At 38.5% G+C, this 18,738-nt stretch overlaps 1 protein-coding gene across 4 annotated transcripts in view; it reads left to right on the forward strand.

The window, feature by feature from the left end:
- The window catches only part of ARHGEF3 (Rho guanine nucleotide exchange factor 3), a 111,189-nt gene that overhangs the window by 2,426 nt on the left and 90,025 nt on the right, over positions 1-18,738 (forward strand). For 3 of the 4 annotated variants that reach the window (XR_010433486.1, XR_010433487.1, XM_064667652.1), the window contains exon 2: positions 9,520-9,615. The exons of the other annotated variant lie outside the window; for it this stretch is intronic. Coding sequence is in view for 1 of the 3 variants with exons in the window: in XM_064667652.1 (XP_064523722.1) it covers positions 9,520-9,615 (96 nt within the window). In the remaining 2 variants the exon portion in view is untranslated. The remainder of the gene's footprint in view (positions 1-9,519; positions 9,616-18,738) is intronic. 4 annotated transcript variants of the gene reach the window in all.

Below are 18,738 nucleotides of genomic sequence, written 5' to 3' on the forward strand. Positions count from 1 at the left end.
TTGGTTTTTTACCAAATTGTGCCTCTTAATTTGTGAGGGTGTGTTGTGGATTCCAGTTGTCCGGTTCATATGAAATCTGGAATTAAAAAATGGCTGCAGTCTTGCCCAAGTCTTTAGGAGACTATAGAATTACTGTTCTGTAGTAGGTAAAAAAATTGGAAAAGAAAGGACTTGGTGAATGTGCTCCAGTAACCTGTGATTAACACACACCTGTGCTTTGCTTTTGACTATAAGAGCTACAAAGTAGCTGTACTGAAATGAATGGTTCTGTAGCATGTGACTGTGGTGGTCTCCACCCCCAAATGTAACAGAAAGGATGTGCAAACAAACCAAATGTGTTCTCCCACCCAGTGTCTGCCAGGGTTGGACGTGCAGTGACTGCTGTCAAGTACTGAAATGTGGGCAATGATTAACTTGCAGGTGCTCAGCACAGCACAGGATCCAGCTGAAGGGGTTTGCTGGTGAATGGACCAGGCTGTTAATACCTAAACACAAGGGCATATGTACCTGTACATTTATTTACTTCCTAGTCACATGCTGTGAGTAGCTTGAGGATTTCAGATATGAGAAGGTGTTTGAAGTAACGTGTATCTCATACAGACCACTGTTGAGGGGCAGTACTTGAGGGCATGGCCAGGAGTGAAATCCAGCAATTCCCTCCAAAAAATTGTTTAAACTGGACAAGAAGCAGAAGTTTTATGTTCTTGACAATAAAATAAAGGGAATTTTTGCCTTTCATGTTAAATCTTTATGTATACAATCAGAAATGTAACTGGAAAGGTGCCCTATACTGTTGTTTTTATTTTTTCCCTTTCTGTATAGAGTTAATTACACCCATAGTCCTCCTAACACTGCAGTTGTAATCAATGTGTGGTACAACTTGTATTCAGAAAGGTTTACTGGCTTTTATACCACTGAAGCTTATATAAACTTGGAAAGTTGGCAGGAATTATCTGGACCTGTGTGGTTTCTGTAGAACAAGAACAGCTGCTGTGCTGGTATCATCTCTCAGACATTTTAGTTGTTAAATAGAAGTACAGCTTTCATTAGTTTATTTTAAACATTTCACCATTTTCCCCAAATAAATTTTTGGGTTTATAACTGGGAGAAGAATATGTCCATTACACTGTCTGTACTGTATCAGGAATCCTACTGATTTTATGTTAGATATAACAGTAGTGTTCCCTCAGAAAGTTTTGTCTGGACCATCACCTGAAGACCACAAGGAACTATTTGCTCAGCCTGTATTTTGGGGGTGACTGACTGCTTCTGCCTGTGTGTGGCCCTAACTGATGCATGCCCAGAGCAGGTGGCTGGGAGAGGTGAGAGATGTAGGGATGGCAGCACCACCACGTTTGCATTGACATGTGCTTATGATGGGGTACCCCAAGCCTGGTGTTCCCCTGGAGATAGTGAGGTTCTTATGTCAGTGTGAGCCCTAAAAAAACCTGACCTACAGAAATAGGTGCTGTCAAAAATAGCATTTGTTGATGCCCCACAGATAAGGAATTAATATCCTAGAAAAAACTCTCTCAAGTGAGTTGATTGCTGTGTGGAGGGGTGATCTTGCAAACTTTCCCATGTAAGTTTGGATTTTGACTGCACTTAGCAATTGCAGGTGAAAAACTGGAAAGGCTGAAAAGAAGATAATTTTAGGACAATAGATCTTTTTGTCTACCATTGAATGTATTAAATAACCAAGAAAATAAATGCCAAACCAACTTGAAACACTTCAATCATGTATTAAATTGTGCAGCACTCCTGAATGAAATAATCATGATTATTAAGACAGTGGGCTGAAAGGATCATCATTTTAATATTAAGGAGGAAATGTGACACCATTCCAGGCAGATACAATCTTGAACCTGCTGCTGTTCCCTGGCAGTGATTCTGAGAAAGGGGGAAATGGGTTGTGTTTGTCTCAACTGGGGTGGTATTTCTCTTGTGTTTCATTTGTTCTTAACGTATGGGGTTTTTCTGAGGATAAACTTCTTTATTCTGAGGGAGGCAGGAATATGTTGAAAGGATGAGAAGATATGAAGAAGTTGGGCAGTGGTTGCATTAATTTTACACTGGGTATGCATGCTGGATCTCGTTTTTCTTTTCTTTTTCTGAGTCTGCCATTACCTGAAAAAGACTTAATATCAGTGCTAGTTTCAGAAAACACATCTTTTTTATTTAGTAAATTATCCATTAAATTTGCTTAGCTTTGTATAGCCCTTTTAATATTCTTTACAGAAACAGCACAAATATTTATGGAAATAGTTTTCCTCTAGATAAAATCTAGATTTTAAAAAATCATGGAAAAATTCTTTGTGTTTATTGTTACAACTCTTGAATAACAACTTATTGTTGTTATTCAAATTCAGAAGTTTGAAGAGGATAGAGTTAAATGAATCTCAAATTGCTGGCTGTATGAGTCACTAAATTGGGAACATAAATACTCATATTCTTTGGAAAGAACCTCTCAACATTGTTTTCCTGCATAGTGTCAACTGCAAAACACAATACAGTATGTTTAGCTTACAAGTAGTTGTATTTGCATTTGAAATTGTAGTTTATGATAAAAGTCAGATAACTTTTTGCCCTTTTTTGCTTGTCCAACTGACTAAAGGCTAGCACTAAGTCTCTAGAAGAAGCTCCATTATGATACTCTTGTGTTTTGTGTGCTTGCTTTGTTGAAAAGAAATAAAAACTTGGAGAGAGAGAAAAGGGTAGAGAAAGGGCCAGTGCTGGAGAGCTCTCCTTGCACACTGATAAAAGGGATAGGTTGTTTTGTTTGCTGTCTGGTGCTGAAGCCAGATACTGGAAATAGGAACATCTGGATCTTTTAGTCCCGAGAGAAGCAGATTTGTCTCAGAATGACATATGTAATTTCAACATCACTGACGAAAAAATCCTTCATATCTGTTTCTTAAATGGAATATAGTACTTAGTGTTCTCTGTATTCTGCCTAAACAGTATATTCTCTTTAAAATGTTCTGTTCAAGTCTTTGGAAGTGTTTCATAATTTCAGGCTTTTTTCCCTAATCAGATAAGGGAGGTTTGTTTAGTTGTGTGTTGTTAAGACACAGAGTACTGAGGCATTAAATTTTTTTTTTTGCCTGATAAGTCAATCAACTTTCATCCCTAAGAGTGACATGTAAGCTCACAAACATTCCATACTGGGCCCTACACTGCTCAAGTTTGAGTTGAAACCATTAAAAGACCAAAAGCTTCTGGTAACTTTATAGATTGGTGAATTTGAGAATGGTGTCTCATAGCAGGCTGTATTTCTCCAGCATGGAGGATTGTTCCATGTCAGTGCTCTGGCTTCAGCCTGGAATGAACTGGTACTTATTTATTTATTTAACTGTTGTTTTTACCTTTTAACATCCTCTGTGCTGAGAATAAATACAACATTCATGCTATTTCAAAAATAAACATTGCCTTTTTTATATGGCTGGTTAGGCTGTCTCGCTGTCTATAGCAAGTGTGTGTGTGTGTGTGGGAGAGGGAGCTGAACTTGCCACTTGCTGTGAGACAGGATCATTACATTATTTTAAAGCTTCTTCTCTGTCATCTTGGAAAGTTCTGACAGACTCACCAAAATGTGCAACGTCTCTGAACTATTTCCTACAAATATTTTTGTATATGCACTCGTGTACAGTACCTATATAAAACTGAACTGCACTTCTGAAGAGGAGGCAAGGTGGCTGTTTCTAATAAGACGCCTTCAGAACAGGAATAAAAGCTCTCAAAAATATGTGTTTGAAAAGGTCCTCCAAACCCTCGTTCCTTAGTGCATCAGGTGCATTTTTAGAGAGGGTGAGTAATGATATGCCACGTGTTCATGGAGGTCAAAACTTACTTGAAATAACCATGGTGTGTGTGAAATGAAGTTTATGGTATGCTGGGCTTGGGTTGAAGTGGTTCTACAATGTGGAATTCTCAGCACTGGCTGCTGCTTTGAGTTGTAGTCAGGGGAAATATTCTTGAAGAGCTTCTTGAGTTCTCTCTGATTTCCCTGAAGTGTGCTGCAGGCAGTTGCAAAACAATTTGAAGGAAAGTTTGCTTTTAGAATTTATTGTTATGCAGTTAAATAATGAGGTTTTGTTTAAAGTTTAAATCTGCCCTTCAACAGCTGTTTGCCCAAGGCGGGAGCTGGTCTGGAGCTGAGTGCTATCAAGATGGGAGATACTGTGTGCTTGCTGACTTTGTGTGAGGAAATGTGACCTTTCAGAAAGAAATACAAGAGTAAATATGTTCATTCACTAGAAATTACAGATTTTTGTACAGCTAGTAAGGAAATGGGAAAGTGGCTCTTTAAGGATGTCACAATACATGTTTACTAATTGGTAATCTGTGTTCGGGTTTTGTGAGGATAAAGACATTTGTTTGAGAGAATGATGGCGTGTAACACTCAGTTTTTTCTTTGTAGCAGATGCACATTGCTCTAGTGATGCTATTGCCTTCTTTTTCATTAAAAGGAATAATGATTTCTGCATTGAAGGGTCTTAGGGTTCAGTAAACCTTTTTTCTGCAATTCTCTTATCAACTAAGTATAACAAGAGACTATTTCAACAATGCAAAGCATTTTAGTGAAGGTGAGGAGCTGTGGGAACATGTTTCATCAGAAGATATTAGTTATTTTTGCTTTAACTGTAGTGAAGCGAACAGCTGTTGAATGATACATTATTTTTTAACAACCACTACTGTGAATATCTTACTTGTCTAGAGATACGAATAGGGAGTGGAGGGAAAGGCAAAAAATATTTTTAGCCTGAGGATCAAAGTGTATCTACACTTTGTAACACAAGGGGAAGGGGGGAAAAAAAAAGGGAGGAGAAAATGGGCTTTCAGTAGGGAATCAGTTTTAACAAGATTGTTAGATATAAGTTACAGGCTGGTTTGAGCCCGTGAGCTGTTGTGAATTCAATACTTTTCTTGAACCTTCTCATTTTTTCTGTTCAAATGATCCTGCAGTGCTGTTCTCTGTAGGTTTTCAGAGTGCTGTGCTATACTAGATTCTTTACCCCCTGCTTTATTTTTGTCCATTTAAGGGCAATTGCAGAACTCCCAGAATTAAATAGCCATGAATAAAATACACTAAAATATAACCCACTTTTCAGTTGTTGAGCTAATGGCTTACCACTGCTAGACTTTTCTCTACCATTATGTGGTGTAAGAATCTACTCTATGGCAGATGAACTGATAATGCTTCAGATAATCAAAGTTACTGTTTTTAATGGAAGCATAAAAATGTATTTCTTTGTGGAGATAATAAGAGAATTTTGGGGTGCCTGCTTATTTCTGGGGACTCTAGTGTTGAATAAGCTGTACTTGGTCAGAGAAGATGAAGTGTGCTGTATTTGAGATGTCTCCTCAAAAGCAGCAAGAATGTTTCTCCCAGGCTGTTTCCTCAGTAAGATAGTGACAGTAGTGTTAATCATAGTTGCTATAAATAAGTCTTTGACATTGTTTTCCTATGTTTTTGTTCTGGAATTGCCTTTTGCCCACTTCCTGCTATTAGAGCACAGCACGATCTCTAGGACAGCACCTAATCCAAGTGCATGTCCCTTATCTGGAACAGGCTCAGTGTGCAGAGGCTGAGGAACATCTGAGGCAGAGCCTCTTAAATTAATATTCATTGACTTGTCTTGGCATCTGGCTTCAAGTTGTTAAGAGGGAAGCTGATAGATTTATTTTCCTCTTTCAGGTTTCATCATGTATCTTGCCTATGCCTTAAAGTTCAAGTCCAAACAAGAGCTGGATGGTGATATAGAAAGAGGCACCTGTGAACAGCATATTTTTTTTTTTTCTGAACCTTGTTCCTTTGCCTCTGAAATTGCATTTTATTTTCTAAGATGTTGTTATTTTATTACTGGAGGGTAATTTCTGAGGATAGTGGTAGCAGTCTGATTGTGTATAGAGATATATATATTTAAATATATGCAAAATTTTCCTTTGCTAATTTTAGCTTTAATTTTTGTGGTTTGCTTTGAATATAAGCAATATTTTTCAGAGAGTATAAGCCTTACAATACATTTTCTTTCCACAGCAGAACAATTCAGTTTTATTTTAGACCTACAGAAAACCTTTTTGTTCACTAGAAAATGTCCATAAAAATATTTTTGATGCTTGAAAAAATATATCCCCCGTGTACATCTTAAAATAGAAAAGTTTTTATTTAAAAAAAATTATTTATTCTTAAGCAAGGGTCTTAAGAGTCCCTGGCACACGAGTCAGGAGATAATCTACAGGCTGAGAATTTTTCATTGAGATTGCTTTCAAGGCAGGGAAATAGTGGTAATATTTCGTATCCATGGCTTTGGAGAGTGTTGACAGATACTGATTTTTCCGTTTGTCATTTGGAAACTAAAAAACTCGTGGTATTTTGACAAGGCCATAAAACTTGTCCATTGTGTGGGGATCAGCTGTTTAATTACCTGCTGCTCCTGGTAGAGAGTGAAGTAGGACCTGTGCAGACCTGCTGGCAGGAAGAGGATGACAGAAGAGTATCCCTGCAGCTCGTCTGACTCATTGCTGTCCAACCTTCGGAGTGGGAATGAGGATTGCTGCTGGATGGCGACCCCGAATGGACACCCGATCCCAGAGCCTTGAGATGCTGAGCTTCTCAATGGACAAGAAGGAAGGAGAAGGAGGGTTTGAAAGAAACTGGCTGATGTGGACAAAAGCCACCCAAGGTGCCAGGAGTTTATGCCCCAGCAGACAGCAATTCCGTGGTGGGTGTTGCTGGAGCATCGTTCGTTTATGGGTGTGGGAGGGAAGTTAGAGGGATGCTCCAATCGATCCCAAGGGAGTGTGCCCTTGGCTGCTGCCCTGTGGGGGACAGGAGAGGCGCTGTGGGGTTTGTCACTCCCAGCTCTTGGTGGTGGCTGAGGGCAGGGATCCTGTCCCACCTCTCCCACAGCCTGTCCCACCTCTCCTGCACACGGGTAAGGGAGGAGTGTGTTCAGGTCGTGGGTGTCTGGGCAGATCTCTCCCATCACTGGAAATGGAGCAGTGGAGGCTGCAAGAGCCGGTGTGTCTTGAAAGAATATGACTCCTGGTATCCAAAAGACCTGCTGGAGCTGAGGTTGTCGAGGAGAAGGAGTACAGTATGTTACTGACATTTTCAGATAGCAGGCTGGGAATGTGAGGGAGTTGATAAATTTGATAAGATGTATTCCTCTTTGTATTACATGATTTTGTTTTGCAGAACATCTGAGAACGTAAATTGGATTAATGCCATATTTAATCTATTTTCTGTTAAATCCATGTCAACCTTTATTTATTGTTCATAGAAAAGTTCATAACACAGTAACTTTTATCACTTCTGTCCCCTGCTTTTGCTCCAGTTTGAGTGTGGAAGTCTCAATGCAGAGATATGTATGGAGTGTTGGCTTAGATGTTTCCAAGGGTGGGGAGGGGAGTGCCAAAAACAGGTTTGTTTTTTTTAAAGTAATACCTTGCACAGTTGTACTGCTGTGGTACTGGCTCACAAGGGAACAGGGTAAGCTGTACCTTTTTTTTTTCTGGAATGGCAACCTTGTCATTTTGTAATTTGAATCTTTCAGCTTTCAACTCTGAGAATTAATGGGCGACTTTTAACCTTTCCCCTGAACCTTTGATCTTACTGGTACAGGTGACTGCAAGAGGAGGTAAAACTCTTGTTGCTATAACTTGTGTGATCATTGAAGCATCTGGGCTTTCCCCATGTTAGGAAATTGCTTCCTGCAAAAGGGGAACTTTGCCGAAGATGTTTAAGTATGGGCTCTTGCAATGTTGCTTCAAAATATATTTAAGAACAACTCCCCTCTTCCTGTGCTATTATAGACCAGAGAGGCAAATAATAATTTAGTTTTCAACACCTGCTGCTGCTTCTAGAATTACTAGGCTTTTGTGTAGATTTCTTGGGGGGGGGGCGGGTTGGTTTTGTTGTTTATTTGGTTTGGGCTTTTGTTTTGTGTTTGTTTGGTTTTAGTTTTTATTGTTGTTTTTTGTTACTGGCCCTTTTTTTCAACATGATCCAAACTGAGAATCAGGAGTAAATTTGAGGTCAGGCACTGATCCAAAAAGAAGTCAGATGGCTGAGTCTGTGTTCCTGCCCTCACAGAGGTGAGGCTTTTGTTGTTCTCCCATTCAGAATAGTTTTTTGGATCTTTAAAACAGGATTTCAAAAGCAAATTTGCTCAGAAATAAACTGTTCTATTATGAGGGATGTTAAAAAAGTGCAAGATTAAGAACCTGTCCTCGTAAATCCCTTCTGTTTCTTCTGAAGTGGCAGTTTCACATGCTCTGGTCACACAAACAAGATGTAAGGACCAAATTTTGTTTGCTGATTTTTGAGACTTCTGTCCAGTAGACATGCTTGCCAGGGATGTTTATCTACTCTTGCATGGACAGAATTTTGAAACCAAGATGGGCATTCTCTTCAGAGCACTTATTTTGTGAAGATTGGCCTTGTCTGCCTGCCACTGATGGGGCACGTGCCTTGTGCTCAGCCTTTCATGCTGTCCCTGAAATCTGTCAAGTTTGATTTTTGACCCAGGTTTCACACAGGTTAAACCAGCTTTTTAATGGTTCTTTGTACCTTCTTGAAAAAAAGCAAGAGATTATTATCTTGACAAGCACAGCCTCTTTTCTGGTTATGTTCTAGCAGGTATTAATTAATATACAGTTGAACCTGTTTTCTGTTAATCAATTAGGTCTTTGTGCTGATCATAATAGAAACCAGGTGTCAAATCAAGTTGAATAATATGACTTTGATGGCTAAAAATATTTTCCCCCCCCCTCTTTTAAATGAAAAGGGGAAAATAAAGCTGTAGGGCTAAGAAGTTTCATGTTAACATCGTGGATCCTGTTACAAAAAAATAATAGTGTTTCATGGTGGAATTAATTTGCTGTATGTAGAGTCTTCATTTGTTCTTGCCATGCAAGTCGTTTACTGGAAACATCTTTGACCATATAGACCTTTTGGAAGTGTTGGAACTTGGGAATTGCTATGGCCAGCATTGGAATATCTCTGTGCTGTTGTGAGAATGACTTCAACCATGAATGAATTGTTGTTTTCTGCAAAGCAGCAAAGTATGATCTCAAGTTATTAAAATATGCTGAAAAGCTTCTGTAAATCTTTACGTATCAGAAAGTGAAATTTTCTCCCCCATGTTATGTGGATCTTTCCATGGCAGTGCTGGCTGTGACTGCTGGTCTGAATTAACAGAACTGACACGATGCACAGCCTTGGATTCAGGCTTGCTGACATCAACTCTCTTGGCATTTATTCAAAAAAGTAAACAAAAGACAATCAGTGTTGAGTTTGGCATAACTAGCAAGTCCATAAAACTGCCAAAATCCTTCTCAGTGTATTCATCCAATTAATCCCATTGATGTAGGGCATTTACTTCAGGGAGTAAAACATACTGTGTTTGGTCTTAAAAGTTATTGTCTTAAAGTTTTGGTTTTCTAGTTAATTAGTAACCACAATCTTCACTTATATAGCATTTTTCTTGTTTTTTTGATGTTGTTCTTTTGTAGAAGAAACATGAATTCTGAAAGCTCAGCACTTACCATGAGTAGCCCTGCTGTAATAAACCAATGTACCAGAGGAGGAATGGAACAAGAAAAAGTTTGGTAAGCTTTACTTCTAATTTTCTAAGAGGTTAGTAGAGAGCAATATTGGGAAATGTAGTTGGAAAATTAAGTAAAATAATGATGCATTAGTTCTGCAGTATTTAACAACAGAGAAGGAAAAGGGGAAGTATTTTTTCATTGTGGTTTTGAGTTTTTAGCAGATGAGGTGGTACAGGGTGTCATGGGGGATGGGCAGTGGAAAAACTCCTGTTCACTTCAGCAGTGCACCAGTTGTACTCGTGGAATCTTTCACATATGGCAAATGTCTTAATCTCCCCATGCTGTTATGTGCAATGCTGGTACCAGTACCCTTCAGTGCTGTGCAGGCTCCTGAGATTTGTGCCCTGGGAGACATTAAAAAGCCAATAGTTCCCACTTTGTATACAAAAAAAACTTGCTCTCTACTGGAGGTAAAACCAGTTACACTGTTCAGTGGCAGATGTGGACAAATGCTTACACTTTATGACAATATTTTTGTGACAATTGCCACTGACCATGTGATTTTCAGCACCTAATTTGGTGTTTTCATGAAGGAAACAGGGTGTTGAGAAAGCTTTGAGACTGTTTCAGCCAGGTTAACAGGAGCCTTTTACTGAGAGCCTGCTGATTTTTACTTGCTGTTGTTCACTTGGTGTTTTTTATGTTATTTATTTACCACATAGAAAACAACCAAATAAAATGACAGGAAGCATGACACCCATATGGGAAAAGCTAACTTACATTGATTTTGTAGTATGAGAAATACTCTTGAAAAGCTAAATAATTAAAGAAATAGTAGCAAATGAGTATTTCCTGCTGGATGCTTGTCAGGAAATAATATAAAATCTTTTTTTTTTTTTTTTCTCCTGCTTTTATATAGGATTAAATTAACAGCATCATAGTACTGGAAAATAGTTTCTTTTAAACATCTCCCACTGTTCTACTACTATTTATGGAATGTCCTCTGTCCTCAACAAAATCTTTGCATGAAGGGGCAGGATGAGGAAGATTTGTGGGCTTCCCTCCTGACTCAGATATAATGAGGGATGGGGAATTTACACAAACTGTTTTTTTGATATCTTTTACTGGGTTTTTTATCCTGCTTGTGGTATTGAGCTGGGACCAGTTCTGTTTAATATTTTTATCACTGAATGTTTCTGTGATTTGATGAATATGATTTCATTTTTTTCATGGCATTTCTTTGGAATGCTTCATGGCAGTTCTCGGAATGTTAACTACAATAGTGCAACAGTACAGTTTGTGCTATGAAGTATTAGGGTACCATGAGTGGATGGTGTGATTTGGTACAAATGTGTAATTATTCTTAGGGAAAGTAGTGCAAAATAGCAGAATTTACTTGTTTGCTAATCTTTGATTTCCTTCAGCCATGTCTGTCCTGCTCCATTCCCCCACCCCAATTCTAGTCTATATTGTGTACACTAATCTCAGATTTCTTTGGCATACATCCAGTCATACCTGCTAACATTTTTAATCATTCCCTTCCTGTAGTTTTTCATTAAATTAGTCAGATGTTAGATTCCTTTTTCGGGAATTAAATTAATCTTTTTATTTAATATCCTGTGATGCTTAGGAGTTCTAATTATGAGATAAAACAGATTCCTCTTTTAAGACATTGTAAAATTACATTGGGATTTAAGGTTAAATAAATATTCACAATTCCAAATGCTCATCTGCAGGAGCAGACACCGTCTCCAAGTTTCTCCCTTTATCTGTCAGTGGTAGGCCAAGTTATTCAATGTGTCACTGAGATGCAGAGAATTGTTTCACACTGTAGGGTTAGTTTAATGCAATTTACTTGGAAATGAAGACTTCTAGAACCACTAGAGTACTTGCACTGACTGCTTGTATAGTCACCACTCTATGTTTGGATGTATGCTTGATAAATATTTTCAGTCAGTAAGAAAAATTTGAAATTAAAATTTTAAATTAGAGTCTTGCCTTGTAATGTGTGAGAGCTCATGGGAGTGCTAATCGGGGGCAGGAGAAACTTGGGCTGACTTGTCTTGACACTGAAGTGTTTATTACTGAAAGAGAAGTTGTTTGGTTTAAGGATATATTGAAATTTAACTCTTCTGCAGGCAGAGAGTAATATCACAGGTTTTGTGATATGCTTTTATATTTAAGTACTATGTATTAGGCTATAGCAGTGGTATAAAGAGACAGGTTATTACTTGGTGTAAATGGTGGGGCTTGTGCTGAATTGCATGGAGGTAAAAATATTTAAGCCAACTTTGGTGTGCTTTTGTACTTCCATGAATGTGTTTAAACCCCAAAAATATAACTTTCACTTTTGCTAATTCCTCTGCTTTGCAACCCAAAATCTTGTTTGTTCAAAAAGAGCATCATGTTTGCAGTCAGTGGTGTTTCAGTCGGGTTTTTTGAATTGAGAAGCTCAGTAGCAGTGTGATGCATGGCTGGTATCATGAATGCAAGATGGGCCTGACCTCTCAATTCTTTACTATCTCTGACTCAGATATTAGTTGGTGGGTGCAGTAAATACAATGGTAAAAATTTTATTTAGATTTATGTAAAATATATTTGAAGATTTCTAAAATATTGGGTTTTATTTGGTATTCTGGGGTTCTGGAGCTGAATGAACATTATTTTTCTCAGCCTAATAAAGTGCAAGGTTGCATTGTCTTATTGCATCATGTGTTTATTACTGCTTATTCATTGTCTGATTCTTGGAACGTTCTGATGGTTCTCAGTTTATTTTCATGAAAACGTGACTATTGGTAAGGACTGATGTTAGTCAGAGCAAGATTAGGAGTGTATACTATTAACAGTATGCAGTAACAGTGTAAAATATTTAATCAAGTCAAAAGCCTCCACAGAGAAAAGCCCTGAGCAAGACCTTATCAAGCATTTAAACATCACTTATGATGCATGTAAAAGCTTTGATGTTGTATAAGGCCCCCTAGAAACAGAGGGGAGAGTAAATAATTGACAGATTCCCAGTTACCCTGTTATAGCCATTTACCAAGTCTGCTACTCTGGTCCATCAGTGTTTTGTATCTGCATAGTTTGGTGCCCCTACCAGATAAAAAAAAAAAATCCCTGAATTCTCAAACTTGCAATGGTTCACTTTCTTCTGTTGCTTCCCCCCCCCCCTCCCCAACACACAAAATCAAGATTACAGCAGCAAAAAAATGCTGGCATCCTCACCAATGTGACTGCTGTAATTGTCTGATAACTGAGGGTAGCACTGCAGTTCATGTGGGAATCAAATTCAGCTGTTCTCCATGAGCAGGAACACTGAGGAATTCAGCTGATATTATGGATGTGGTGACCACTCACTGTCTGACCTGGTGTGGAATAGCACTGAACAAATAGAGGCTTGAGAGACTGGAAATTCTAGAAGCTCCTGATTTGGCAGATTCTCACTTTCTTAATGTTGAAAAGTGCAAGAAAGGAGCTGAAGATAAGGGAGCAAGTGGGAACTCTGTCAATTCATCCACATTTACTAGGAAAGGAGCTGGCTGGCACTTTGTTTTTCAAAACAAATGAGCAGAATTGGAAATTTTCCACATTTTGTTACTGTGTGGGGATTTATAACATGCTTCCTCTAGGCTGGATGAAATCTTGCTAGTCACTCCATTATGTTACTTAGGATTAAATACTTCCTAACTTAATCCTTTTAAAACTAATAATTGAAATTTGGGGGTCTGGGTGTCTCTCATGACAGAATATGTGGTGCCTTGGCTTTTCATTTCTGTCTCCAAATACTCTACCCTGTTGCTTGTGGAGTCCTCCTGTTCCTATGACAAAGTTGCCATCACTTTTAGACCAAATTTCTCTGAAAACCTCCATGTAATGAATAAATAAGTCTATAGATCTTTAAGTAAACAAGCATTGTTATATGTGAATTCCAGTGAATTCTGAATTTGTATTTATTACTTAAGCTGAGTTTGAGGACAAACTTCTTTAAATCTTTTTTGTTTGTTTTTGTCTTGTGCTGTAACAGAGAGTTGCTTTTTGTTTCAGCTTTCCTTTCCAGTCTGAGGTGGAAGTGCTTTTTTCATCTATAAAGGCACTAATCTTGACTGAGAGCAGTGGTGTGCAAATAACAACATGAAATATTTTACATGCTGTCTCTCCCATTTTGAAAGAGTTATTATCTCTTTCATTGGGAGTATGACTTACAGTCAAGTTTTTTGCACTATGCTTTAATAGAAGAATAACTTGCTTTTTGATAAATTTACTCGAGAGAAATTGGCAACTTGTCACTTATTTTTGGTGACTTTCTATTGAAGCTCCAGTGGGTACAGCAAGAAGGAAGACAAGCTTAGATACTGAACTTAGATATTACAAAAACTAATTGTAAAACAAGCTCCATAATTGCGTACATTGAAAGACAAAAGCTTACTGTCGTAGTGTGCACGTGTCTGGGGTGCCCATATATGGGTTATGTGAAAATTTTGGAAACTCTCTAGTACAGGAAAAGTAGTTATTTTGGGGTATTGTGCAACCTGTATTTGAAGCTTTTTTTTTTTTTAATTAATCTGTCTAAAAAACAAATAGAAACAACAGGGTCAACTGAGATACTTGAACCAACATGCCCGTGACTCCGAGTAAAAGCAAGATAGGAAAGCAGAGGTGAGCAGCTGAAAATCTGCATCTTCCTGGTGAGGTGCTGTGTAGATCTCACAAAGACACTTCTCTTAATGCCTGTGGTGTAATCACACAACCCTTCTTCCTTCATGAGGATCAGAACAGGGCAGCTAAATTGCTGCATGCTGTAGCTCAAGGACAGACAAGAGCTCAAGCTGCCTCCTAACTTGTGTGGGAAGTAAGGTTTCATGCCATAAATCACCATAATTCTGGGGCAGCTTTTGCCAGCTGCTGGTTGATGAAGGAAGAATTATGCGTCTGGAATTACTGTAAGAAGAGAAACGAGTTGCACAACTTTCCCTGTTTCTCTGTATCCTTGTTTAATCAGTAGAAATGAGTCATCCTGAAGAGCTGAATTAAACTGGTGCTTGTCAAGTGCAGTTTAACTGCAGATGTTTGTGATTACAAAAGGCAGATACATGTTTGGGGAATACAGGGTTACAGTGTGTGCAAAAAGGAAGGCCCATAAATTACAAATTAACACTTTAGATAGCTGGGTAAAATTAATCTTATTTGCAAGAGGCCTGAAATTAGTTGTTTTCTAGTAATATCTTATTACAAAGACAGAAAGTACTTTTCCTGGAAAGCTGAAGAATATTCAGTATAGTTAGCGTAACATAACAATTATGACTGACTAGTTTTAATAAAGCACACAAATATTTACAATGTAGATATATATATATAGAATATATGTTACCTAACTTTCCTGGTTTATTAATGTACTTATGCCCATAAAAGGAGTAGTAGAACTGAAAATTGTTACGAGGGAATCCCTTGCACTGGGACTTGCAGCCCGAGAACCAGTCCCTTAAAGGAAGTGGATAAAGATTCAGGAGAGCAATGCAGGACATGGAGAGGGTGACTCATCTCAGGTCCTGCAGCACACCCACGAACTGCCAGAGATGAGAATGTGCTGAAATGGTTAAAGCAAGCACAGTCACCAGTCGCTGACTTGCCTCATGCACTCATGAAATGGGCTTTGTAACTGAAGAAAATACGCCCCGGAGGCAAGTACAAGTTTAAACATATGTTTAATCATCATGTCTTACAAAACTAAGTATGCATTGCATTTCCTCATCCTGCATGGGATCAAAAAAACTCTTGAAGGCTGCCTTGAGAAAGAGGAAGCCGAGCGTTCAGGTTGCCCGCTGGCCGGAGCCCCACGAGGTGGCAGCGTTGGTCCGAGCGTGAGGCTGTTCCTGGGGTTCAGCTCGCTGGGGTCCCTCTCTCTGGTGTCAGGTTGTTCTCCTTCCCCCTTCCCACCTTGCCCTTTTTCTGGGCCCACATAAAGCAGTAGAAGCAGAGGTGAGAGTTACTGATTGTTGTTTCTAAAGCCATCTCACCAGGCTGAGGCTGCTGCTTGTGGGTAATATTTGGTGGGGATTTGCACAGAGTTTATTTCTTCTTTTCTTTTTGGTGAGGGATCATCACTCACCAGATTTCCTGGATAAAGCTGTCATCTCCGTTTTGTACATGTGATTACATTGTCTCTAGGTCATACTTAAAATAATTTCTGTTGATGTTAGGTCTCTCAAAACATTTGCTACATACTGATACATTTGCTATGTGTGACTCTGTTGTGCTCTACCTGCTTTTTTATTGTTACATGACTCTTTGTTACAGCTGTTAGCCTAGGGAGGGAGTTACAACAAATATTGCCAGAACAACTACTTGGTTCCAATTCGATGTCAAGAAATTTTTATCCAAGGAAAAGGTAATCCCATCTTTAGGCTGCCCTCAGTGGTATTTTGTTTATAAATGTGTGTTAATGAACAGACTGGTGATGTGGCTTTTATACTCTGATGTACCAGTAAATGGAATGTTCACAGGGAGTGTGTACATTTATTAAAGGATGAAGAATGTTTAAAAACTATAACTTTTAGTTACTTTGATGTAGGAAAGAAGTATAAAAATCTGTCAGTCCACCTGTCTTCAGAAGTATCTTCTTCCATTCTTCTGGATGGGCTGTATTGGTGAATCTAGAAAAGAAAAGTTATTAAAAAATTTCACTTTGGACTGTGGCAAGTCACTCTTTTGTCTGGAACAGGAATCACTGGAACTGAGAAGCTGAATCTGTATAGCTTTATTTAAAGAACCAGGCTTTCACATTTTGGTGTGTTAACATTTTTTAAAATTTATTTCTATTTTTCCCCTCTGTGAATGAGAGAAGTGCATCCTGTCAGGGTGATAAATAACACTGGTCATTAGGCTTGGATCACCAATGTTAATAACTAATACACTAGGGAAGGAGGACCCAGCATCCCTAACTCACGTTTTGATTGTTTGCAAGTTGAAGTTATATTATAGCAGATGAAAATGTCTCCTTCAGTGCAATCTTGCAAACATCAAATAAATGAGTTTGCATAGTTTAGAACAAGGACGAAATTTGTAATCTTAGTTTTTATTTGTTCTATAAAGCCTTATCTTCTCATTCAGATATGCAGCATCCAGCTGTATTTTCTTTTCCTTTTCTATTACCTTATGAAAAACCTACAATAATTGCAGAAAAAAATAAACATTTCTATTTGAAAAACACAAACAAGCAAAGTAAAGGAAAACAGTGCCTTTCACCCTTCATAGTTGTTGTGGCTTAACCCCTAACAAATAGTAATGATAATAGTAATTGTAATGGAAAGGACAGGGAGAAACAAGGGATGCACACTGCAGTTGCTCACCAGACACTGCAGTGATCAGCCCCCTCCAGCAAACTTTTATCCTACGTTATGGAATATCCCTGTGGCCAGTTCAGGGCACCTGCCCTGGCCATTTCCATCCCAGTTTCTCGTGCAGCTCCTCACTAGCAGAGCACGTGACACTGAGAAGTCCTTGGCTCAGGGTGAGCTCTCCTGAGCAACAACCAAAACATCTGTGTGTTATCAGCATCATTCCTGTACTGAATCCAAAACACAGCACTGTTCCAGCTACTCAAAGGAAAACTAATTCTGTCTCAGCTTCTCTCTTTGGGTCTCCCCAGTCCCAGTCTGTACAGAACAGTAAGATAAATGTGGCTCTATTTTGAAAGCTGTATAATGTGTTTCTATTCCACAGCTTAAAATGCAAATTGTATGTGACTAGATAGATGAAAAAAAAAAAATAGCTGCACTCAAGTTTTTTAAAACTGAGGTCTCTTTGCAATTTCGTTCACATTCAGAACCTATAGTTTATTATTTATTACTACAGCAGAACTAGAAGATCTGGTGAACTGTAGCTGGGTATGCTTAGGCATGTTTCCCTCTCTCTCATATCTGTTTTTTCTCTAACAACTTAATGCAGTGAGTGAGTCATGGTAAGTTAACTACAGATCAGTGAGAGATTTGTATTAAAGTGCAGACAGGGAAAGTGATGCTATGCTTTTATTGTATGTACCCTGATATATAGCACCTTTTCTGTCCCATTCATCAGATTTCTTAAGGTTTGGGGTTTTTTTTCTTCCCCTTGATTATCCTCTCATTTTTCTGAACTAGCAGCTGACCCAAGGAACTCTTTCATCTTTCTCCTCTGTGCTGTGTTGACATGGGGACACTCCATAGCAAAACAGAAAATAGGGGGAAATATCCACCAATCTCCATACTAATGAAAAAGAAACCGGGGAGAAAAAATAGGATTTAGAAGATTAAATTACTTTATCATTAAGCATTGAAATTTATTTGATAATCTGCTTGTTTATTATGACCGAAATAACAGAATAATAATAAACTCTTCCCACTTTTGCCTTTCACTCATAGAAAGTGATCTGGTGAAGTTTCTATGATGGTCCAGTTAATTCCCATTCAATTTTTGTAGGAAATAAAGCTATCTCAAATCCATTGTGCATCATATGGTTAATCCAGAGGTTAAATTATGGCTCCTTTAATGGTCTTAATATTCTGTTTCTTATTTAATCTACAACTCAGCTGGCACAAGGCAACGTTTGCCTGGTCACATCTTCTGTCACAGGGTACTGAATTGGTTCTTTTGCGTTTCATTTCAACAGAGATTTGAAATTAATCATGAAAAGTTCTCTTCATTCTGATTTGTGTTTCGTTATATTTGGAGGATGTTTTAAATTTATGTATAATATATATGTATATATATATATATATATCACCATTTACAGCATGATTGTAAAATAAAATAAAACTACTGGATGCAGGGAGAGGGGAATTTAAAGGGAAGGTTCCCATAGGTGTTACGTTGGATAGGCTGCTGAACATGTGTTCCTTCAGAATCTTTTCGTTCTGCGTTTACTGGAGTGGGAGAGTTGTGAGGAAACTGAGCTTCAGTTATCGCTTGCCATCAGGGTTTTGTATGTAAATGGGAGAGCACAGGATAATTCCCAGCGGGATCCCAGAGCGCGGGCAGGTGAGGGCAGTGCGGGGCTGTGCTTTGCCCAGCGGAGGGCGATGTTTGCCGCCGGTGACTGCACAGGGCTTTGCTGTAATAAATGCTTTAATTTGCTTTTAATTCCATTAAGCCTCAGCCAAGCTTCTCCCACTTGCTGGTGTTTGTCTCTTATTTTGTAGGACTTAATAT

This window comes from Pseudopipra pipra, chromosome 11, assembly GCF_036250125.1.
Source record: "Pseudopipra pipra isolate bDixPip1 chromosome 11, bDixPip1.hap1, whole genome shotgun sequence".
Taxonomy (NCBI): Eukaryota; Metazoa; Chordata; class Aves; order Passeriformes; family Pipridae; genus Pseudopipra; species Pseudopipra pipra.